The sequence below is a fragment of the Protopterus annectens genome, chromosome 1.part1, assembly GCF_019279795.1.
Source record: "Protopterus annectens isolate FY-2018-M chromosome 1.part1, PAN1.0, whole genome shotgun sequence".
Classification (NCBI taxonomy): Eukaryota; Metazoa; Chordata; order Ceratodontiformes; family Protopteridae; genus Protopterus; species Protopterus annectens.
This window is the reverse complement of record NC_056726.1, coordinates 428395625-428420194: the sequence shown is the minus strand read 5'-3', so window position 1 is coordinate 428420194 and position 24570 is coordinate 428395625. Positions and strand designations below refer to the sequence as shown.

The window sequence follows — 24570 nt, the reverse complement described above, 5'->3', positions numbered from 1 at the left end:
GTGGTAAATCACATTAGCTGTGGTGTGCAGGGTCCTGGTTTCGGGCCTTGCAGAGGCCGTTTATTTTTTCCTGGGCAGAACAAGGGCCATTGGATACGAATTGATTAAGGCACTTTTAAGCAGTTGTGAGTGGGTGTGCGTGGGTTTGCGCGATGGTAAGCAGTGGTTACTTTTGGTTACAGTTCCTTACACTCCGTTACCTTCTTGATTGCTTAACCTGTGTAAGCAGTGCTTCCCCCCATGCAAACAGGCTGAAACCTGCTCACTGCTGCTTAAAAGTGCTTACTCCTGCTTACCCCTGTGCTAATTTCTTTAAAAGAAAAGAAATAAGGGGTGATAGGAAAGTGGTAAAAAAGGGGCCTAAAGAGGGAAAGACAGTAGGCAAGGTAGCTAAGGATGTGCCGGAAGGGTGTAGGGAAGGTCCATAGCTGTCCATTTCTTCTAAAGCAATGGCTGTGCATATGCAATAAACGTGGCGGTACATTTGGACACTCACAACCCTGAGAGAGGGGTGAGGACAACAATATTATGTTGTGATGCCAATTAGAAACTTTTACATGTGTCTAGTGGACACATGTGCGAAATGGACAGCTATGTATGGGGCGTGCTTTTTTTGCGGGAACAGCTTTCCCTTTTTTTCTTTTATTTTTAGGTGGGAGTGGGATGTAGGGGAAGGAGAGTAGGTATGATCAGGGAGGATAGGTTGGGTAGGATGACAGACAAGACAAACAAGACATATACAGGGGCAGTATATGACACGTGGGGGGGAACACCTTGGACAGGGAGGGATGTTTGGCAGTCGCAAGCCCATGAGCCCACAAATGGATACAGTGGGACTGAGGTCCCCACCTATGGGCAGTCATCACTGCACCTTCAAAGCCCAGAAGGTGGCTGTGTTGGGGGCTGTGTAGGAGGGGCAGGCTCACCCTCTAGTTGCGCCACTCAGCCCTCAAGCTGGCGTAGGCAGTCTGGAATCTCCCTGTCAAGCTCCCTACACACCACGGCCTGGACCGTACCAAGGATGACAGGTTCCTGTCCGCTCCCACTCCTGATGGTGGTGCAGGGCCAACAGACGAGGAGGTCCCAGGCTGGGCCCCAGATGTGCTGGTGCCCGGTGCCATGGCCAGCTGAGATGGGACAGGTGGGTCAGCTGGGACCAGCCTTCCCATATGAGCTATGTTGTTGCATGTTTAAGGCAGATATGGGTTAGTAATAGTCAACAGCATTCACGATTAGCTATAACAGCATGCATAGGTATTCCCATTACCCAGGGCACCAGATATAAATAGTTGCAGAGCAGGCGGAACACATGCATATATGGGTAAACAGTGGCCATTACAACAACATGCAGGTTTCATTGATGGCAACAGGCCACCAATATGGGAGTATTTTAACATGGCACATGCATAGAAACAAATGTGAATATTTATAAAACAATAGGTCATATTTCCCAACAAAGGTTAGGACTGTAGACATACCAAATGGGTTGTGTAAATCGGTTATTTTTGCACATATGGTAGGGGTGAGAGAGACCGAGTTCAATTAACAACTAATAAATCCTTGTAATTTTCATAACATTCGTAGTCACTGCAGTGGTCTGTCCCTTACTTGTATTATTACACTACCCAATGGCGTTATATTGTACAATGGTATGTTTGTAGAATAGTATGTACAGGACCCATGTCTTACGTACAGGCTTGACAAGATGCAGGTGTTAATGCAACATGTTTTGAGACTGCTCTCATACACTTTGTGTGAGATGCCGGGATGACAGGTATGTTTGCATGTACATTCTCTGACTATGTACAAGTCTATCAGTTATATGTCATTAACAGCTGCCTACATTTCTTGGATCATCACACTAATTTGTCAGGGGAACAGGGCAAAACGCAGGTGATGTGGGCCATTTATCAGGACATACTGGGCAGATTGGAAGAGTTGAGGGGTATGAATATGCATACCACCCTCTATTTGAGCATTGTAGCAAAATGTGTACAGTTAAGTGTAAGTATGCATACAGCTTTCTCTCTGAACATTCTAACAAACTGTGTGCAGTTGTGTGGAATGATTATGCATACAGCTTACTAGTGGTCCTGGGATCCAAAGCCCTGCTGTGTGTGACAAAAGCATTATAGTTATGATCACTGCATACTATGCTATCATGCAATTGTTGTGAGGCTTTGCAATGTATCTTGTCTAATATGACTGACCTGTTTGCACTTCCAGCATTGTTATACAGAACTTCATAGACATTTTATCTACATACCACAGTGTGGGTAACACTGCTTACTACAACAGTACTATTTAATAACTGCAACAGTACAACAACATATGACTGCAGGGTAAACAGAAGCAATGCAGGGATTGCACCTTTATTCGCAGCATATTACACAATTCTGTATACTGGTACAACACTTTCTGAGGCTCTTATTATTAGTTATGACAGTACATGCAGGCTATTTACTAACCTGCCTCACGACGCATCCTTTGCAGCCTAGCATCATAGGCTTGCTGGTTCGCAGCATGCTCATCTGCAGCTGTCAGAGAAGTACAGTGATATTTAGCCATACCTATCCATAGTATACACAAGCTAGGAATTTATTAACTACGTAGTGGAAGGCGTACTTACTCAGTTCTGGGGCATTCTGCATCTGCCTTGCTTCCTGGATCCACTGTTCCAGGACATCCCCCCTCTGCCGCTTCATGTATGCATGGTGGTGCCTGACCTGCTCACCAGTCTGGGGGATACCTGTGGCACTAGTGAGGTCATGGGCGAGACTGTCCTAGGCCTCTGGTTTGTACTGCGAGCCCTGGTACTGGCCCTTCAGTAGTCTTCTGTCATGGTGCTTTACCAGGAGCCATACCATGAATTTCAACTCCTGGATGCCCCAGCGCTGTGCTCTAAAGCGAGTGCCTTCTCCCACTCCAGCCATTCTGTCTGCAGGGGGATGCTACAACCAGTTATGAGCTGTATTCCCACCTCTTCGGTTTAAGTAGGGCCGGATTCCAGCACTTTTCTGTAATTGGCTAGTTTGGGAAAGGCTAAGCTATGGGCACACCTGCTTAGTTCAGGTTGGCACTGCTTAAAGAGGTTTAATTACTTAGTTGGGTTGTGCTGTGGTTAGCATTGCTTATTGGTTATCTAGCATTATATTTGCCTTTTGCCAATGACGTCTTACTCATTACAGGTTATATATGTGTCTGGTATAGTTCAAATATGTGTACATACACTATATGGGGTCCTGGGGGCTTTATATCTTTATTACAGTCACACCTCAACTCTATGTTTACTGCAATACTCCAATTCACATATTTATGGTCTGTGGCAGGTTATAGCACATTACACTGTACATACATTCAGTTCACATATTTGATTTGATTTCCCTGTTGTGAGGAATAGTTTGCTGATACCTCCTTTATATGTATTGCTATCATGGCGTAGTGGCTTACTACTATGACTATGATGTACAGGGTCCAGAGTTCTAGCCTTGCAGAGGCTGGTTATTTTGTTGCTGGCCAGAACATGAGCTGTTGGGTACAGAGTGATTAAGGCACTTTAAAGCAGTTGTGAGTGGGTGTGCGCGGCTTTGCGTGGAGCTAAGCAATGCTAACCTCCGGATACAGTTTCTTACATTCAGTTAGCCTCTACATTGGTTCACCAGTGTGATACTCACATACCGGCGCCCAAACAGGCTTACACCTGCTTGCTCCTGCACTTGCAAATGCACTGCATTTGGTGTTTGCATCTGACACTCACACCCCTGGGTGAGGGTGAGTACTACGATAATACCTTCTGATGCCTATTATATCGGTTTACATGCCTAAAGTGGGGTGTTGCAACCATGTGTTCATAGGTGTTGTGTAGTGGGTTATGCAATGATACATATGGTCATACCGTACTTAGCCATTTAAACTGGACTGTGCTGCGGTGGGACCCATATCGGGAATGGCTGCCAATTAGATGTAAACATGACGGTCAGCTGTACGGAATCCACGGCCTGGCCAGAGTTTGCTTCATACTATTGGTGTGTTCCTTTTACAGTCTGCACCTGTCTGGCAAATACCTGGGAACTGACACCATTAAATAAAGACAGGTAATTGGGTTTAGGACCCCACATCCTTCAGCTGAGTCATGCTACTGCATACCTATTATTCTATCAGCTTTCTAAGGTTTAGTGGAATATGTGCTTTCTATTCCTTTCAGACCTCTCAAACAAGTGGGGACAAATTTCAACTGAATCAGGGACAAGTTAAGAAATACACAGGGACAATCAGGGACACTTTTAAAATATTAGTGCTATTAACTTGAAACATTGACAGAATCAGAGCATGTGAATTAATACACATTTTCTGAAGTAAAAGGAGTTTATAACAATTATTGTCATTATTCATTAAGTGTAATTCACCACCTTTCCTCCAAAAGTCACTAGATTTTGGAGGGATTAAGAGGGACAGAGTTAAAATGTGAGTCAAAATCAGGAATGTCCCTGAAAATCACGGACAGTTGAGAGGTATGGTCCCTATATGTTCCCCCAATGGTTTATGTCCTGTCCAGTGGATTTGCTCTAAGGGGTTGAGAGGTATGGGCATAAGCTCCGCCCATTTTGGAATATTACTTATATCCCCGGGTTGGTCCTAATACAACTGCGCCAGCCAACACCTGCACTCCTATGCCCATAATTGCATACGCATAGTTCCCCCCACCTGCCACTCCTCTACAGCACTCTTCATTACTGTGGGTGCAGGTGCAGTCTAACCACACCACTACACATTGCTCACACTCCACGTGTCAGGACCAATGTCGTACGTTGTCGACCCATGGGTTATCATGCTTGCACAACCTACTGGTCCATGTGCGTCTACAGCCTGGTTTGATGACTCATGACAGGAACTGACTCCAATGATCAGTAATTTTTGGGGTGTCCCACACGGGACATTGATGTCTTTGTTTCAAGATTAGATCTGGCAGGTCTCTCTCACTGGTAGTATCCTGCCTGTGGTCTGGGAAGCAGTGGAGTGTTACTTTTATTGTGAATCTGTATGTTTCACTGGTCTAGGTGGGGGGGGGGTTGATGCTATGTGTTACACGTTTGTTGCTTGGACCCCTCACCCCCATATACATGGCTTGTGAACATATGTAATTTGTAACTAGTGTATCATATCCTAGCTATATACATGTGTATACTTACAGACACACACACACACACACACACACATATATATATATATATATACATTACTGTATACAGATATATCTGTATATGTATGCATAAATGTATATATTTATATATTGCTGTCTATATATCTGTAACGACATATGGGTCTATGGGTGTCTGCATATGTATATATCTATATGTGGGTATGTATATGTATTCTGTCTCTGTATGTATACATTTGTACTGCGGGGAGGGAGAGGTATATCTCTATGTTGCTAAGGTTAGATATACACACACACACACCACTACATATATACATCTACATCTGGTTATTCTGTTCCTTGCCATGTAGATTACACTTTGCTGCAGTGGGACTCATAGCGGGTGTGGCTGCTCGTTGGGCAATGCCTCTGCCCAGTGAACACTTTTGCTTACATCCTTGGGGCTGTCCATATAGACCCACATCAGCCAACACCTGCACACCTAGATCCATAACTAGCTACTCATAGTTCCCCCACCCACACCTCCTCTACAGCACCCATCCTTACTTTGTGTCCTGGTTGGGTCTGAACACACCACTACATGTTGCCCACGCTCCACTTCACGGGACCCATGTCATACATTGTCTTGACGCATGGGTCATCAGGCTTTCCCACCCTTGTATTCTGGGTATGTACACACCCCAGCCAAATTGGTCGGCATATCACCTTCTTTTGGTTATATGTCAATTTTTGGGGCGTCCCGCAAGGGACGCTCCTGTCTGTGTTCCAAGATTAGATTTCACGGATGCACTGTGTACCCTCCGGTTGTATCCTGCCTGTGGGCTGGGGAGCAGTGGACTATTTACATTATTTGCAGGTTTGTGTCTATGTTTCCTGTGTCTGGCTGGGGGGGGTAGAAGGTCATGATACGTGTTTCATGTTTCTTGCTTGGGCCCCTCACTTCCATTGGCATAGCCTGTGAACATATGTCATTCTTGTGTGCTGTTTCCTATCGCGGTATATCTGTGTATATCTACGCACACACATACATATCTATATCTATATATATATATATATATATATATATATATATATATATATATATATATATATATATATATATATATATACATATATATATATATATATATATATATATATATATTTATACATATATGTATATGTCTGCAACTATATATATATATATATATATATATATATATATATATATATACATATATGTATATAATATATATTTTTATATATATATATATATATATATATATATATATTTATATATATATATGTGTGTCTGTAAAGCAATGCATACCCCGTGCAAATGCACTTACACACGCTTACTGGTGTTTATATATGCTTAAACCTGCTTACTATTGCCTTATTCATTATGTCACTGACACTTTGCTCCAGTTCACTTTTAATTGTTATTATGCAGATTATACCGCAGACAGATGTCAAAATATATTCATATACAGATTACCGATGGAAAATGGTATGTGCTGCAGTGGGATTCAGAACAGGAATGTCTGTTCGTTAGGCGGATGCTCTAACCAATACACTATTGCTTCATTTGCATATATACCCATATACCCATGACTCCTAGTTCCCCAAACACCCACCCCAACACTTCACTAACACAGCAGTCATCCATTCTCCAGTTGGATACGTGGTGTATCCACACCACTACACATTGGCCATTCCCTACTCCTGTAGACCCATCCAATCGGTTGACTCACTCCACATATCTTCAGTAATCCCATACTTTTAGTCCACAAACATTGGTAGCATGAACGACCAATAGGACACTATTCTCAATTTTTGGGTTGTCCCATATGGGACACACATGTCTTTATTTCAAGATTAGACTCTATACTTCATTACATCCTTACCCCCATTAACATGACACTACAATAAATTAATAAGTATGACTATGTGGTAACACACACGTTACACATGAGAGCTAATTATGTATGAGTTTGGCGTAATTATTTTACAAATAGACCGGTTTAATGATTGGCATTGCCATAGCAGTCAGATCACAGGAATGATTCCATATGTGAGAAAGTCCTCACATTTGAATTTTTGAGCACAGCACTGACTTTGGACATTGTACACACGTCTGCATTTCAGCAGTTTCGTCCCTTCCCTCTTATGCACAACCTATTATTCTATCTACTGTTGAGGTTTGTAAGGGCACTTTCATGTTATTTATGTCTGCAAAAGGAATGAATGTGTTACAGGGAATGTACTTCTACATATAGATGTATGCATGTGTGTATGCATATATACTTATAATGAACTTGCTGACCTCCACGAGGCAGTCCAGTTAGAGCCAGCCCATCCAACTCTGACATGCCTGGATCCATAATTTCATACCCATAGTTCCTCCACCCCACCCGAGTTTGGCATACACGCATACCATCCATTGTCCAGTTGCTATCGCAGCCATGAAACACCTCCACACATTGCCCTCTCCCGAGCATTAGGGGCCCTAACCCATGTGTTATCAGGCTCTCCCACCATTTATTCCTTGAACATACCTGCACTTGCTTGTGTAATGGTCGGAGGTCCAGTCATTCTATCAGTTTTTGGGTAGTCCCACCAGGGACTACCCTCTGATTGTTTGTAAAGTAGGCTTAGCAGATTGACAATATTACTCCCACTGGTAGTATCCTGCCTGTGGTGTGAGTAGCAGTGCTTTGCTCACTCCTGCCCAGCTTGATATGACATACGCTGACAGCACTATATAATACCAGAGTTGTTGTAGATTCCCTTCTCATTCCTTTTGTATGCTTTATTGCTACAACATTCATTCTTTATATATAAATATATATCTGTACATACTTATATCTGCTTATTTGTGCTTACACCTGCTTACTAGTGCCTTATTCATTATGACAGTACCACTTTGATTGAATGAAACTTATGTTAAACATTTCATGTGGTACTCCAGTTCACATTTACATGTTATTATGTAGGGTTTTACAGCAAAATGACATTCATTCCACATGGAAAATGATATGTGCTATAGTTGGACTTGAACCATGAATGCTTGTTCATTAGCCGGATGCTCTAACCACTGCACTATTGACATTAATGTTGATTCTGCATGTTTTTCTCTATTTGAATGATTTTGATGTGTAAGCTATGCTCAACAGGGGGCAGTGACGCGCAAATATGCTGCGCTTTGCTTACACTTTTGATATTGAAGCAATACAAATGTACAATAGGGACATGGGGTATCTAATTGTGAAAGTTCTAGGGACGGTGCTTACTATTCCGCTACATGCTTGTGTGTTTACTACTTTGATTTTATTTCAGTGTTCGTGGACACTCTTGTATGCTTGACATACATTTCAGTATCCACGGACACTGAATTACTTGCTTACTATTAGAGGCAGTCTCTAATAGTAAGCATAGTAGGTTGTGTAGCTGTGGGGGCATGTTTCCGCCTCCGTAGAGCACTTGAACATGCCCCTTGCGCTCGCACACGTTTCCTGTGCACATTGAGGGTGCAGTAGCACACCCTCATAAATATTCATATGGCACTGCTGCACCATCTGTAATGGGGACGCTCGGCACAAGGCTAAAACCGTCCTTGCGCTGAGCTTCATGAATCACAGGGTATGTCTGCGTATGTCACCACTGTAACAATAAGCCAGATTGTGAAAGACAGTAGAGACCACCCATTCTTCCAAAAGAATTAAATTAAGTAGGGGGTTAGAAGACAGAGAATTGAGGATACATGGAAACTGACAACTGAGATGAAATATTATTGTGAGTACATAACTTTATCTGAAGTTGTCAATTTTCATGTTATCGTCAGTGGATGGGACAGAGTCCCCAGCTACCTTATTTCCCAGGTGGACTAAGGAAGAATGTTCCACAGCACCATTGAGCCAAATTATGATCTACCCCTGGAGACTAAATTCAATTTGCAATGAGTAATAAAAGTATGGCATATACAAAACAATCCACGAAATATGACCCACAAAACTTGGTAAATAGCGAACTGGAACACAATAAGAGCAAGGCTTCTAAAAATCACAAATCAAATTTATTTTACCAGATACAATGTAAGCGCTTTCGGCAAGACTAATGTCTCACCTTCTTCAGACAAACAGCAAGATAACATTTTAAAACCATTTATATATATATATATATCAATTAAAAAGGTCCAATCACAGTAAAGTGCATTTGTGAATATAAAAATTTCCAAGGGAACCTTAAAAAGGTAGTTTAGCTTATCAAAGCTTGGATCTATTACATTCTCGAATTACCTCATTTTTTCCCTACCTTTTTAAGGTTCCCTTGGAACACACAAATCTTGGTGTGGACATGAGATGGGAAAGTATTGACTAGAATACAGTTTTTGTGTGGAAGGCTTATGAGAAGAAAGTAGTATGTGTAGAACAGGGGATGAGAGCATAGGTTGTCTGGCTACTAATGGAAGTGGACAAACCAAGCCATCAGCTTGAGATTGTGAATGTCTGGCTGAACCATCCCTGTCAGATGTAACAGGAAATTTGGAACTGGATCCATAATCCAAGGTTGCTTGATTAGATGAGGCCAAAGGAAGGGGAACCAAATCTGTCGAGGCCAAAAGGGGGCTATGAGAATGACTCTGCTCTTCAGCCTGATGGCTTTCTGCAGCAATTTAGGAATCAAAAGTATTGGTGGAAATGTATAAAGGAGACCAGGGGGCCAATTGTGTAGAAGAGCATCCCTCGGGACTTCCTCAACTGGGGGGATTATGGCAAAACAGCTGTTGCATTTGTTGTTTAGGGGAGAGGCAAAAGGATTGCAGCAAGGCTGGCCCCATGATTGGAAAATTCTCTTCAACACACTTTGATTGAGATACTACTTGTGAAGTAGGAGAATGCACCTGCTTAATTTGTCTGCTATCACACTGGACTTCCCGGAAATATGTGTTGCTATGAGAAAATGGTTTGGTGAGATCACCCATTGACACACTCTTAGAGCTTCTTGACATAGTAGGTAAGACCTGGTTCCTCTTTGTTTGTTGATATACCAGACTACTGACTTGTTATTTTTTTGAATCACAATCATTCTGGAGGGGAGAGCATACTGAAATACTTGCAATGCCAAAAGCGCTGCCCTCATCTCTAGAACATTGATGTGTAATGGGCCTCTATCTGAGACTAAGTGCCTAGGACGGTCTTCCCACTCTAATGCCCCACCACCCCAGCAGGGAGGCATTCGTGGTCACTGTGGCCTTGGGCTGAGGGGGAGAAAAGGGACGTCCTTGTAGAATTTGTTCTTAATGAGTTCACCACGTTAGATCTTTTTTTGCAAATGATGGTGATGAAAATTGGTTTGGACATGAGATGGGAAAGTATTGACTAGAATACAGTTTTTGTGTGGAAGGCTTATGAGAGGAAAGTAGTATGTGTAGAACAGGGGATGAGAGCATAGGTTGTCTGGCTACTAATGGAAGTGGACAAACCAAACCATCAGCTTGAGATTGTGAATGTCTGGCTGAACCATGCCTGTCAGATGTGACAGGAGATCTGGAACTGGATCCAGAATCCAAGGTTGTTTGATTAGATAAGGCCAAAGGAAGGGGAACCAAATCTGTTGAGGCCAAAAGGGGGCTATGAGGCAAGCAACCACTGTAGAATTCACATATGATATCTGGCCAGGGGTACAACAGTTATTGATGTTGCCATGGAGCCTAATGTATGGAGGACTAATTTGGCAGGCACTTTGTTTCTGCTGATTATGGTCAAGACTTTTCTTTGAGTTGTCAGTAATCTTTGCAGAGGAAGAGAGTCTTTGGTGTTTTGTTTTTTTATATTTAACACAGCACCTGTGCATTCTGGAGCTTGAGTAGGTTCCAGATGACATTTTTCATAGTTGACTGTTATTCCCAAAGAGGAGCATGTTTGAAGGTCCATTTGCAAGGCTTTTATGAGTTGATGCCTGGTCGTGGCAGTGATGAGCCAATCATCTAGGTATGGAAACATGCGGAATTTGTGCAGTCTCAAGTGAGCGCCTACTACTGCCATGCATTTGGTGAACACCCTGGGGGCTGTGGTGAGACCAAAGGGCAGTATTCTGAACTGGTAGTGACTGGCTCCCAGCCAGAAGTGTAAGAGCCTCCTGGACCACCTGTGCATTTTTATGTGATAGTATGCATCTTGGAGGTCTATGGAGCACATCCAGTCATTCTTTTCTAAAAAATGGAAGACTAGACTGAACCATGATCATCTGGAATTTGGTTCGAATAATTAGTTTGTTTAATTTGCCATGATCTAGAATAGGTCTCCAGTCCCTTGTCTTTTTTGGCACTAAAAAGAATCTTGAGTAAATTCCAGATCTTGTCTAGTCTGAGGGACTTTTTGGATGACTTGCTTTTCTAGCAACTTTTGTATTTCTAGTGCTGCTTGTTCCCTTTGATTGGGTGGAACATCCAGGATTCTTTGTAGGATGATAAATTGATTGAAGATGGTATAATATAACCTCTGGATATAATTCCCTGCACCCATTTGTCTGAAGTTATCTGTATCCAGCCTCTCTGGTTCTGGGAAAAATTACTTCACAATTGCCTCCAGAGGAGGGCAATCAGGCCTCTGTTCAGGAGTGTTGGAAGGGTTTACCAAAGAAAGAATCTCAGAAACCTGGTTTTGCAGACCACCTCTGCTTTGAGGGTGGCATCTTACATTGCAGCCCCCCCCCCTTCTGCCCCTGAGGTAGCTGGCACTATGTGTGTCAGGAAAGGACCCATGGAAATTTTTGAACCACATTTTTCCATCAGTATGTTGATTCCTCGAAAAGGGTCTCTGAGAGGTGGAAAAATGTATGCCCACTGTAGAAAGAGTCTTTCCATCCTTCTCACACCTAATGAATGTGGCTTTTACTTTGGGCCCAAATAAATAAGTGCCATCAAAAGGAGCATGTTTAACATAGACTTGAAAGGTTCCATGAAATCACACAGATGCATCCAGGCATGTCTCCTTAATGCTACGGCTGAACTGATGGCTATTGTCATCCCTTCAGCTGCATGTGAAATGAGCCTCATGGATGAGTTGGAAATGGAAGTCAGGGAGGCCAACTAAGAAGTTACTGACTCCCGGACACTATCAGTAATGGCTCCAGAGAGAGTATCTGAAATTTCTTTAATCAGATCCCTCTGCAACCTCGTAAAATGTGCCAGTTAATTCACTGACCATAGACTAAAGGTTGATGAGGCATAAATCCACCTCTCTAGTCTATCCATTGTCCTGGACTCCTTGTTAGGAGAATGAATAGTGGAACTGTCATTTGCCAGTTCCTTTTTTTGTGGCTACTGCTAAGACCATGGCATCTACTGGTAAGCCCTTCATCCAAAACAGTTTGTCTAAGGGTGCAGTTTCTGGTTAAAGGCTTATTGTGCCTGCTTATTTGAACTGTTTCTTTCTGAAATTGGTATGCCTTGTTTGCTGTAGCATAGACTAAATTCAGACCTGTTGAATCTAGCCTTGTTTGTATAACTTGAGCACTAATCCAGACCACCTTTTTTTAGGGAAGGTTCCCCTTCACCCTAGTGGCAGGAGTGTGCAGTTAGAACTTGTCTGATCGAAGACTGCTGGAACGGGGCTCAGTTTTTAGCTTTTTATTGGTTAATTTGTTTAAATCAGTTTGCTCATATTATATTAAAAAAATACACTTTATGCATCACCACATAGCTAGGATTAAACTATTCCTGGTGCCATAAAGTCTCCTCTTCAAATTTTCTTGTAGAACTAGCCAGTTTTTTAGTTTTACCACTCATATCTGTTTCTTTGAGATCAGCACTCTTTGTAAGCAGTAAATAAGCTACAAATTACTACAGCACTCGACTTTTCTCACTTGTCTGGAGGAAAACAGTTTTTAGTACTTAATAAATAAGCACCTATCCAGGAATATCTAAGGGTCAGCTCCCAGTGTTTTCTCCTGTTACCTGATGAATCTAGGCATCTTGGGGCAATGCAGTTGCCTCATATACACAGGCAACCCTGTCTTCCTACCACCCAACATTACAACCTGTGAGAGATGCATGTATATAGCCAAACTGGAAGCAAAGCCCTCTTCACCCAAGACTGGACTAGACAGTCAAGAGGAGAAGGTAAACACTTGTACCACACCATGCTCATCACATAGTCCCTCAAAACCTACACCACCGAAACACACACATAGCAACACAAAACACACGCATACATTCACGGAGGCTCTCAATAAAAATCTGCTCAAGCAACAGAGACCTCCAAAGCAGAAACACAAGCAACCTCCACCCCCAACACAACCCAAATGACAAATAGCCCGCAAACTTAGTGTGCCACTCAACCACAGCCCATAAGGCATAACAGCATACCCAACACTCTAGCCATAGGTGACTCTATAGTCAGGCACACTGATGTTACACTCACCAGGCTAAACAAGGAGAAAGTTACTGTCAGCTGCCTGACGGGTGCCAGGATCCGCCACATAATGCACGCACTCAGGTCACTCCACAACAAGTACAAATATGACTTTGTCATTGTCCATGTTGGTGTGAATTACCTGAGATGTACCTCCCTGGACTACATGAAAAGAGACATGGAGGAGCTCTCCGATCTTGTAGCCCAGGCAGGTATGACCCTAGCCCTGAGTAGCATCCTGCCATCACCCAGAATGATACCACAGTACAAGGACAAAATGATTGACTTCAACAATTGACTAAGCTCTAAGCTTCTGGTGTCATTTTAATGGGATCCAGTATCTGTCTGCCTGGGATGACATGAGCAACAGACCACAATGCTTTGCCAGAGATGGTCTGCACCTGTCGCCCTTGGGATTCCGGATACTGGTTAAGGCTCTTGCCACCCCTATAGTGCCTTTTTAGGCAAGGTTCAAATGACAGATCCACCACCGTAATAGGTACAAGCAAGTAAAATCTGAGTGTAATGCTACTCATTGCTAGAAGTCTAAACCTCAAAATGCATTCACTCGAGGCACTCCTTAAAATGGAGAACATCGACATCTGTGCAGTGACAGAGACCTGGTTCAAGCCTCCAGAGAGCACCCACCTTTCGGCCACCTAACCTGGACCGAAACACTAAAAGCGGAGGAGTGTCCATATTTATTAAGGATATCCACACCTCCAGGCTAGTTGCTCAGCATAATGCATCTGAGATTATCCAAGTGCAACTAACTCTGAGCAAGACCACAATCCAGATTGTAATATGATACAGATCCCCCACCATTCCCCAGGATTCGCACTCCTCATTTCTTGATACACTGGAAAATATTAGGGTACAACCCAACACCCTAATAATGGGCAATTTCGACTACCCCACCATTAACTGGGAAAACTACTCATGTACCGACTCTTTTGATCAACATTTTCTTGAATTCATAAATTCCAATGCCTTGCATCAACTTATCCACACCTCCACCAGGGGCAGCAATATCCTAGACCTGGTCATTACCAACATGTGCTTCCAGTGTTCCACACCAGAAGTCAATTCCTCTTTGGTCAGATCTGACCACAAGCTAATCACCCTAATCATCCACATCCCACCCCCACCCCCCATTAGGGAAACCATTGTAAAAAAATTCTCCAAAGCCAACTTCATGCTTCTTAAGACAGAAGTGGCAAACTTCATAACACCCATGCAGATGGACAATAGAGGTATGACTGCTGAATCCTACACAAATGCACTTTGTAAGCACTTACAGGAGTGCATGGATCATGCTATCCCTAACAGAACCAAGATGCTATCCTCCAAAAAAGGAAGCCAATCTGGTGGTCCCCTTCCATAAACAAACTCTACAACAGAAGAAAGAAACTGTTGCAAAAAAGAGTAAAATCCCATGATTGGAGGAACTCCCTTGTCAGCCTCAGTAAGAAGCTGAGATCCCTCATAAAATGCTCCAAAGCTAATTACAAAAACAAAATCGCCACTGATTCTAAAGACAACCATAAAGCATTCTATAGCTATGTCAAGAATCTCAATGGCAACACTCAGATCTGCTCTGAGTTACAGCACAATGGCACTAAATATACAGAACCAACTGATATTGCCAACATCCTGACAGATAGGTTCAGTGCTAACTTTATCCCCCCTCACCCCCTAAAGGGCCTATCTCTATACCGGAAGAATGCAAAGTTCCTGTAATCACAGCTGCACAGGTAAAAAACACACTCTCTAAAGCCAAGAACACAGCATCCATGGGACCTGACAACATCCCAGGCTGCGTTCTACATGAACTACAGAATGAACTGGCACCCCACCTAAGCACCATGTTCAGTCATAACCTCACCTTTGTGCCCACTGAATGGCACATAGTGACAGTTATCCCACTCCACAAAGGGTGAGCCACCATGGACCCCGGGAACTACCACCCCATTTAGCCTAATGAGCCTGGTCTGCAAGGCCATGGAATGTATCATCATGGACCTTATAAACAAAGACATTGGTAATCTCCAAACTCTGGACCCCACCCAGTTCGGGTTTGTAAAAAGCAGATCATGTCTCCTAAACCTGATAGACTTCTTTGAAGCAGTCACCAAAGCTGTAGATGAGGGTAAGGTGGTTCACATAGCCTATCTAGATCTCGACAAGGCTTATGACACCATCCCCCACGCTGGAATGAAAGATAAACTCACTAAACTAGGTATAAAATCCCTATGTCACAAGATGGGTTGCCAACTGGCTCATTAACAGAACCCACACTGTGAAAGTAGTAGACTCCAAATCTGACTTCAGACCAGTGACATGTACCACAGGGTTCAGTCCTGGGTCCTCTCCTGTTTGGTATCTACTTTTCTGAAGTACAGGCTAACACAGAAGGTTTTTGTCTAATGAAGTTCACAGATGACTGCAAACTAGGAGCCATAATCAAAACTCCTAACAATGCTGACATCCTACAAAAGGGCCTCACTGAGACAGATGGCTAGTGTCAAAGCCATGGCCTCAAGCTCAATGCCAAAAAGTGCATTGTCATCCACTTTGGTAAAAACTCTCTACCCATGAGCTACCACATAGGTGGTAGTCTACTTAACACCGAAAGTGTGATGAGACCTTGGGACACAGGTGGACAGTAGTCTCTCCTTTGATAATCACATTGCCACAGTAGTCAGGAAATCCTTCTATGTGGTACACCTCATCACAAAAGGTTTCTCATCCAGGAAAAAAGAGGTCCTTGTTCCCCTCTACTCATCACTCATTAGACCCACTATAGAGTACAATTCCCCTTTTGGTATGTACCTCACAAGACATCTACAACAACTGGAAAGGCCGCAGAAATACCTCACAAAGGGGATTACTGGCCTCAAACAGATGTCCTACGCAGATGCCTCAAAAAACTCCAGCTTTACTCCGTTGCATATCGCTTACTCAGAGGCAATCTCTGCCTAACATACAAAGTTATGTCAAACCCACAGCTGTTGGACATGCTTCATTTAAAGAAATCCCAATCCCTCGAGCTACACACTCTAGGGACCTAAACCTTGTCACCACAATAAACAGAACATGCTGGAGGGATAGATTCCTGTCCCAGAGACTTCCTATACTCTGGAACAAACTACATATCTATATCAAACAAAACTCCTCATTAGCACTCTTCAAGAAAAATCTTGATGATTGGATGGAAAATAGGAAATTCACCCCGGGAATCAGCTCTGTGGCTCTGCTCAACAGGGGCACAGGAAAATAATTTTTTTGGGTGGCGAAAGCCAGGGTACCTTTTTGGCTAGGCTTATATAGGCACTAGGGCCGGTAGTCTAGCACCTACCTATGAACCACCTTTCTGTTTCAAAATTTCCAGGATGTCTCCAAAGGAGACATCTTTAGGAGGTGATCGTGGGGATCCTTCACCCTCCTCAAAATCTGTGTCTTCAGTGTACGATTCATCAAGGGAATCAGTGTGTTTCCTCTTACACTTTTTCTTCTGAGGAATTTCCTCAGTGGGAAGCTCTGGGGAGGTGTCAGAAGAAGACATTCCCAAATGTGGGGTTCCCTGAGGCCTTGACAACTGCTTGCCCAGCTGGAGAAAGTGGGTGAGGCTCTGGAGCAAGGAATGACTTGGCAGGTTGTTCTGAGGGGGGAAGGACTGACTGATATCTTGGAGTAGACAAGGCCCTCTTCATGGCTTCAAAACCTGATCTACCCATGGTAAGAAGGGAATCTGGGCCTGAACGAACAGAGGTTGGCACTGTAGTCTCCCCTCAATCGGTGCAGATGTCTCCTGAAGCAGAAGCCAGGGATAAGCTGATCCATTCTGAGGCTCTGAGGAGGAGAGACAACTCCGAAAAAACTTGGGTTGAATCAAACTTCTTGGAACCAGCAGGACAGGTATGGCTCTAGGAGGTCTCTAGTTCTGACTGAGCCGGAGAACTCAGAGTCACCAAAGAAGAGGACCACTTCAGAGCTGAGAGCGGTTGGTGTCGGACAACTTGGAACCGAGGTCCCTAAACTTGCAGTAGAAGTCAGAGGAGGAAAGTTGCTTGGAGGGGTGGAAGTAGAATGTCCCTGACCTGACAGGGTAGGAGACCTATAGGTCCCAGTGACTTCTTGCACCAAGAGAATCTTTCTCACCACTATTTCCATCTCTTCTTTGGTAAAGCTTCTGGAAGAACCAGTGGGCTTTGCAGGGGAAGAAGGTTGATCCAGGAAGGGGGATGGCAGCTTATCTATAAAAGGGTCAATTGAAGGAGAATACCTGGGCCTGGGTATGGCTATGAACTCTTTTGTCAGCATCGAAGTGGACGGTGTTGAAGGCATTATCTTTTCTGAAGAGAGAGCTGAAGAAACTGACAGCACCATCTGTTTAGCTGTGGATTCTGACATAACAGGTCGAACTGACAGTTTTGATTTCTTCATACTCGGAGCCGAGGAAGGTATCGGCACTGAGGAGCTGTGCTTTTTTGCCTCTGAGGATTTAGAAGATGAGGAGGATGAAGCTGGGCTGGACCTAGAAGATTTACATTTTTGTTTAGAAAAATCTTTTGAAGGTGACCCAGAAATAGCCTCTCCAAAGGAGGAGGGTAGCAAATCTTTCAAAATCAACTTATTTTTCCTCTCCACTACAGTCCTGTGACTAAATGAACAATCTTCTTGCAGGTGGAGAGGACATAAAAAACACAAAGTGAGTATTGATTGGAATAAGGTATTTTGTGAGAGCACTTAGCACACCTTTTAAAACCAGCATGGACTTTTTCTTTCTCTCTCTCTCTCTCTGTCTTCATCTACCATGGCAAGCACGGGAAAGACTAAATCAGTACACACACACTCAGATAGAAACACGCACATACACAGGGAGAAGAAATGTAAGGATAGAAACTTTTTTGTTAAATAATAAAAGAGGGGAAAGGAATAAGGAAATAGAATACCAATGATGGTATGTAAAGGTAGCTACCACAAGGGTATAGGGAAGACACTAGCAATAGTATCTAAGATGACTAAAAGTACAAAAAAAGTGAAGAAATGGGAAAAAAGAGGTGCAATAGGACTAAAATAGAAAGTACTCAATAAGGGGGAGAAAAGTATGAAGAAAAATTTCAGTTATCTGAAAAGAGCGCGAGAGTAAAGTTAACAATCATGTCTGAAGCTGAAAGAGGCAAACTTGATCTGAGGTATTCAACCTGGTGCGTTATGGGTAAAGGGGGAAGCTCGAGAGTTTTTGGTGCCCATGAACTTTAGCAAGTGGACGAGTCAGTTCTGAGGGATCAGAGCTGAACCCATCCATTGAGGATAACATAAAAATTGACAACTTCAGATCTACTTTTGGCTGATATGCTTTTGAAGGCTGATATATGCAAAGACTATCCTTGCAAAGTGTGAGTGATGCTGTGTATAATGTTTCTGTCTGCTTGGAGGAAGTTGCAGCAATTATGCCTGCTCAAAAGTTAATTTGCCATATGGCTGGTCAAATTAGAAGGCATAAAGCTGAAGATTTAAAGAGTATTCCTCTTTCTGTTGCTGTTATTAAGCCAGAGCCAGAGCAGTGGCCTTTACACAGAGGAGTGTTTATTTGTTGTAAAGTGGTGGACAATAGGTCTACTACAATTGCATTTGTTCTCTCTACAGTGGAAAACATTTGTGATTTCTCAATTTGTGATCTTTGGCTGGTGGATGGCCCCTATTTGACAAATGGCCATGTGCTTAGGCATTCATGAGTGTAGCATTTTGGACGGCAAATACAACAGCTTTCCATTTATTGTGGCTTTCATTAAGTCTAAGTCTCTTTGACCCCACAGTATTACATAGAATGCAGTTTTGGAGTTGTTTTCTGAGGCTTGTTATTCTGCTAATCCACTTCACATTAAGAGTTTGTCAAGTAACTTTTGAGGAGGTAAACTGGTGATCTGCTTCTTTTATTGCGCTCACAATGTGTGGAGATGTCTGCAGCCATTAGGTTTGTCTCCTCTTCACAGCAATGATAATAATTTCCATTCTGTATTTCCTTTTTTACCTTTCAATGACTTAACTGTTGTATTTAAAGAACTGGTTAGGGGTTTTTGATTTTCATCTGCTGATGTAGTGAATCATTTTCAATAGTATGACATACTTGGACATAAATGTAAATTTGCTACAAAGTTTTCTGTTGGATCTCTTCCTCCTGTCTTTGGAAACTCGTTTTTGTCTACGTGCTCTTCATTGTGCTGGTTTTCTAGAACCTAAAGTTTAGTTGAGGGCTGACATAAAAGAGTGAAATGCTTACTTGGTAGATGGAGTGTCAACTTGTCTGATATTGTGCATGGCCTAGTTTTCAGTGGCCAGACATTTAGTGCTGTACATAAGGCTTTTGCTACAAAGGAATGTGCTTTGAACCATGTTATGGAACACAAATCATCATATTTTACCTTGGAGTGTTAGTTTACTTTTTCTGCTTTTGAATGCTTAGAGATTTGGTCTGCTGAGCTATGCTACCTTCTACTTATTGTAGTTTTTTTTTTTTTGCATAGTTTTGAAGGTAGGTAACTGTTGTGGTTGTGGTGTGAATCATAGATTCATACATTCATAGATGCGTACTAGGCTAACAACCACTGGGGCTTTTTATGCCTAGCCATACATCCCAAATCTCTAACAAGCTCTGATACCCATAAGTGTAAGCAAGGGCTTGGGAGATTAGCCATTTACAGGTTGCCTGTGTGCATTACAGACGTAGAAGCCAAACCAGGGATGAATTTCCTATTACCCATCCAATTGTCCAAATTACACTTGAATTGGGAGGAATTCTGCTTTACATGGATGAAGAGCCTTTTTCAGAGAAGGAGTAGTTCATAGGTGTATACTAGGCTAATGATCATCAAGGTCTTTACAAATGTAGCCCATGCAACTCATCCCAGTTTTATCCCAGAGTTCCTTGGATGCCTAAATAGGTGGGGTATATTAGTAAACAGGTAGCTAAGGGTTATGGTTGGGGGGGTATGTTAGTTGGGGGTAAATTTATTTACTGTTGACATCTGCCCATCAGAGACATGGGGGCCAGACTAATGGTGAATTTACAATTTCCCATCCAATGATCAAGGTTTCTTCTGAATAGAGAAAGGGATGAACTCTGCTTCACATAGATGGGGAGCTTATTCCATCGCTTAGGAATCCTTTGAGACACATATTGGTCCCTCCAGAGGGTTCTGTTTATATCTCACACAATGTTCAGGTCCTTGGATCTAGTGTTTCTGGTGATGTTTGTCTTGCAGATATGCAAGAGATCCATCAGAGTTCAATCTGAGGATCCCTTATACACCAGGCACAGATCTCCTCAAATTAACTTTTAGGAGACTGAGTCCAGAGATAAAACCTTAAGGCGATCTGTGTAAGACAGGGTATTCATACCCTGTAGTCTCCTAGTGAGGAACCTTTGAAGGAGTTCCAACTGTTACAAGTGCCTGGTTAGGTGCATGCCAAAGGGGGCATTGTACTCAATGATGGGTCTGATAAAGGCTGAGTAGAGTGGTACTATAACTTCCTTGGACCTGGATGTCATACCCTTGCTTATGAGTTGGATGACATAGAATGATTTTTTTTTACTACCTTTGCTATATGCTGGCCAAATGCAAAATTATTGTCTACATATGTTCTTAAATCCCTAACTATGGGGTCAGCTGTTAAGGTAGTTTTATCAAAGAAGTAATTAGCTTAGGTGGATGATTTCCCAAAGGGCACCATAATGCATTTCTTTGCATTGTGTTTCAATCCATGTTTTTTGCACCAGTCATTTGTTTGTGTTAGACCCTCTTTTAGGATGTTGTTGGTGTCATGGGGGAATCTGTGGTAGTTCCCAGTTTACAGTTATCTGTGAACATGGTGAGCCAGAAGCCTTTGACATTAGTTCTGACTTCTGAGAAGTAGATGCCAAGCAAGAGTGGGCCAACAAGGACCCCTGGAGTAAGCCACTGGTGACTGTTCTCTTGGTGGAGGTGGTCTCACTGATCCTGACTTCTTTGGTCCTATCTGTAAGCCAGCTGGCAATCCAATGAGCTATGTAGGCATATATGCCTATTTCTGAGAGATTGTCAACAATACCTCAGTACAGTATTTAATCGAATACCTTTGCCAGATGAAGGTAGGCAGTACGCACTGTTTTCCCCTCATCCATGGTCATGGTGACACTCTGAAAGAAGTCTACTAGGTTAAGTAGGCAAGACTTTCCCTTATCAAAGCCAAACTGAGAAGAGTCCAATGCCTGTAGGGTGCCAGTGTCCGTGCTGATCATTTATATGATAATTTGTTCCATGGCTTTGCATATTAGACTTGTCAGACTGATGCGTCTGTAGTTCCTGGGATCACTTCATGGTCCATCCTCATGAAGAGTGATGACTGTTGTGGCCCTCCACTCACCTGGCATGTAACATGTTTTGAGGTTGTAGTTAAAGAGATCCTCAAATGGTCCTGCTAGGTCATGTTTTAGGCTATTTTGGAGGCAACCAGGGATATTGATGGGACCCACTGAAGCAGTGCTTTGGCCTTAGTGAGTGCCTCCAGGACCGGCTCCCTGTTGATAGTTGGGGGATGGGGTTATGCTAGAAGGATATCACAGGTGGTGGTGTGGGGAGTGGGGGTGAAGTTAGAGCTAAATTTACCAGCCAGTAGATTTGCTATATTACCCTGGTCAGCGAAGGTTGTCCCATTTACCATAAGTTCTGCACACTGTTGAATTTTATCTTTAAGGTTCCTGGCACATTTGAAGATGGTCTTATGATTTTCTTTAAGCTTGGGAGGATATCCTGACCTTGTAATTGGCCTTTTTAGACTTTATTAGACTTCTTAGTATCTTGTTTTGTTGAATCAGAGAGCTCTTTTCTCTATGATAACTGCTCTTTCTGATTTTGGTCATGACTTTTTTGTTTTGCTATATATTCTGTTAAGGTAAAGATTTCACCAGTGTGGTTTGTTTTGGTGTTAGATCTGGGTAGGTACTGTAGCCTCAGTGCAGCCATTTACATGTTTATACAAGCTTTCTGTAAATAATTATTTATAAGTAGCTGTGTTCTCTGGGTTTTGGGGTAGGGTTGCCAACTTTTCATGTCAAAAATTCTGGACATGTACATGAAAGCAAAATGCATGTAATTTTGGTACCCCCCAAGCAGCCATTTCTCCTAGGATTACCAGACACCTGCAAACCCAAAGGAGGGAGCCAAAAGTCATAAAGGAGGACAAAGGAGAATGCTTCCTGTTCTGCTCACAAAAGACAGTATAGTGCTGGTACAAATAATTCCTTAGTGACACGGGGCACCTGGACTGCTGTACAGTAACATTTCAATGTGTAATTACATTAAGCTGGTAGTTTGCTTCAAGGACACAATAACCATTTTATTACTGAACAGGTTGATGGAGAAAATAACCAATTCACCACTGAATAGTTTAATGGAAAATATAACAAATGCACTACTGAAGAGGTTCAGATCTTAAAAATACTCGAGTTAAGGCATGTTGCTTTCTTCGTCATATAATGATACTACTAGAAGTTTACTGCTCATAAATACAAAAGTTTTATACCAGAGTACATGCAAATCCCCACAGTATATTGCACCCATAGGATCTCACATCCTTGTTTTACTAATTTAAACCAAAATGCTCTTTGAGCATGCCCTGAAATATAGAAGTTAAAATAAAAGGACTCCATAAATCTAAAACTGACTTTCCTTCAGTTAATAAACCATTTTCTGTTCTACAACAATATGCCTTCCTAATAATGATCCTGATCTAAGATATAGTATGAATTTGCAGTGCTTTCTGGACTTGTTGACAACCACATCATGTAACCACGGCAGGGACAGCTACAATCGGACTGTGTGTTACAATGAAAATTACCTGGGTTTCTGCAACTGGCTTTAGTCAAAAAGAAAAAAAAACTGTTCAGCATACGTCCTGGGAGAAGAGCTCCAACATATTAAAAACATTTTTAACAAACATTCAGTATATACATGTCATGAACAGATATGAAATAACATAAATTAAGAATTACTCAAACTTGCTAATTATTTTACAGTCATCTTAAAGTATGGACAGAAAAGTATTACAGTTTTGCTAAGCTGGAATTACAACAACAGTAAACAGCAGGGCCAGTTGTTTCTTTCACACATAGCTCCAGTCTCCCACTCCCTACCCCACTCACAGTATCTAATTTGATCTTGCAATATTAAAAACAAAAACAACAAAAAGATGACACTGTCATCAAGGCAAGTTTCTTTTTTTTCACATAAAACAGCACTCAGAGTTCAGAGCTTTTGGTTGATCTTACTTCACTCACATGCACATTACTCTTGCAAAGCAAGCCAGAACTGCAGTGATTCCATTTGCACGTAGGCATTACCCCCATCTCAAATGCCTACCCAGAGAATCTGCTACAAGGTTTAAACTAATGAAAATAAAAGACCACAGTTACATTACTGTACTTTCACATCACATAGACAGGAACTTGCACATGATCTTACTTCAGTTCACCTTTACATACTTTACTCATGCAAGAGTAGAGTTTGTTTCAACAACAAAACATTGACAAACTATTCTAATGTATCTTGACTAACCCTGCAAAAAGATATTAAGTTAAAAAAAAAAAACATGTCATCCACAAACAGCCCCCAAGAACGCACTGCATAGCTAGTATCTCTTTGACACCTGTCAGGATATTATATTTAAAAACAAAGAAAGTCATCAACAGCCTCCAAAATATGCCAACTACTAGCATCTGGTTGACCATGTTTCTTTCGGCTTTTTCCCGTTTAGGGGATGCCACAGCACAAATCCGGTCTGCTAATGATTGGCAGTAGATTTTGACGTGCTGGCTTGCTGGGCCTAATGCACAACCTTCAATGAAGGAACGCCCATTCATGCATGTCTCTGCACAGAAGACGCTCTGAGAATCGAACGGGCAATGTTTAACTGTGAGGCGACAACGCTACCGCAGCACCACCACCGCAGTCATGCCAGTGTATTATGTTAAAA

General features: G+C 42.4%; 1 protein-coding gene across 1 annotated transcript in view; it reads left to right on the top strand.

The window, feature by feature from the left end:
• Positions 1 to 24570, top strand: part of ACO2 (aconitase 2) — a 1318356-nt gene that overhangs the window by 640973 nt on the left and 652813 nt on the right. The window contains exons 11-12 of the mRNA XM_044075713.1: positions 9677 to 9705; positions 16648 to 16671. Coding sequence (XP_043931648.1) covers positions 9677 to 9705; positions 16648 to 16671 — 53 coding nt within the window. The remainder of the gene's footprint in view (positions 1 to 9676; positions 9706 to 16647; positions 16672 to 24570) is intronic.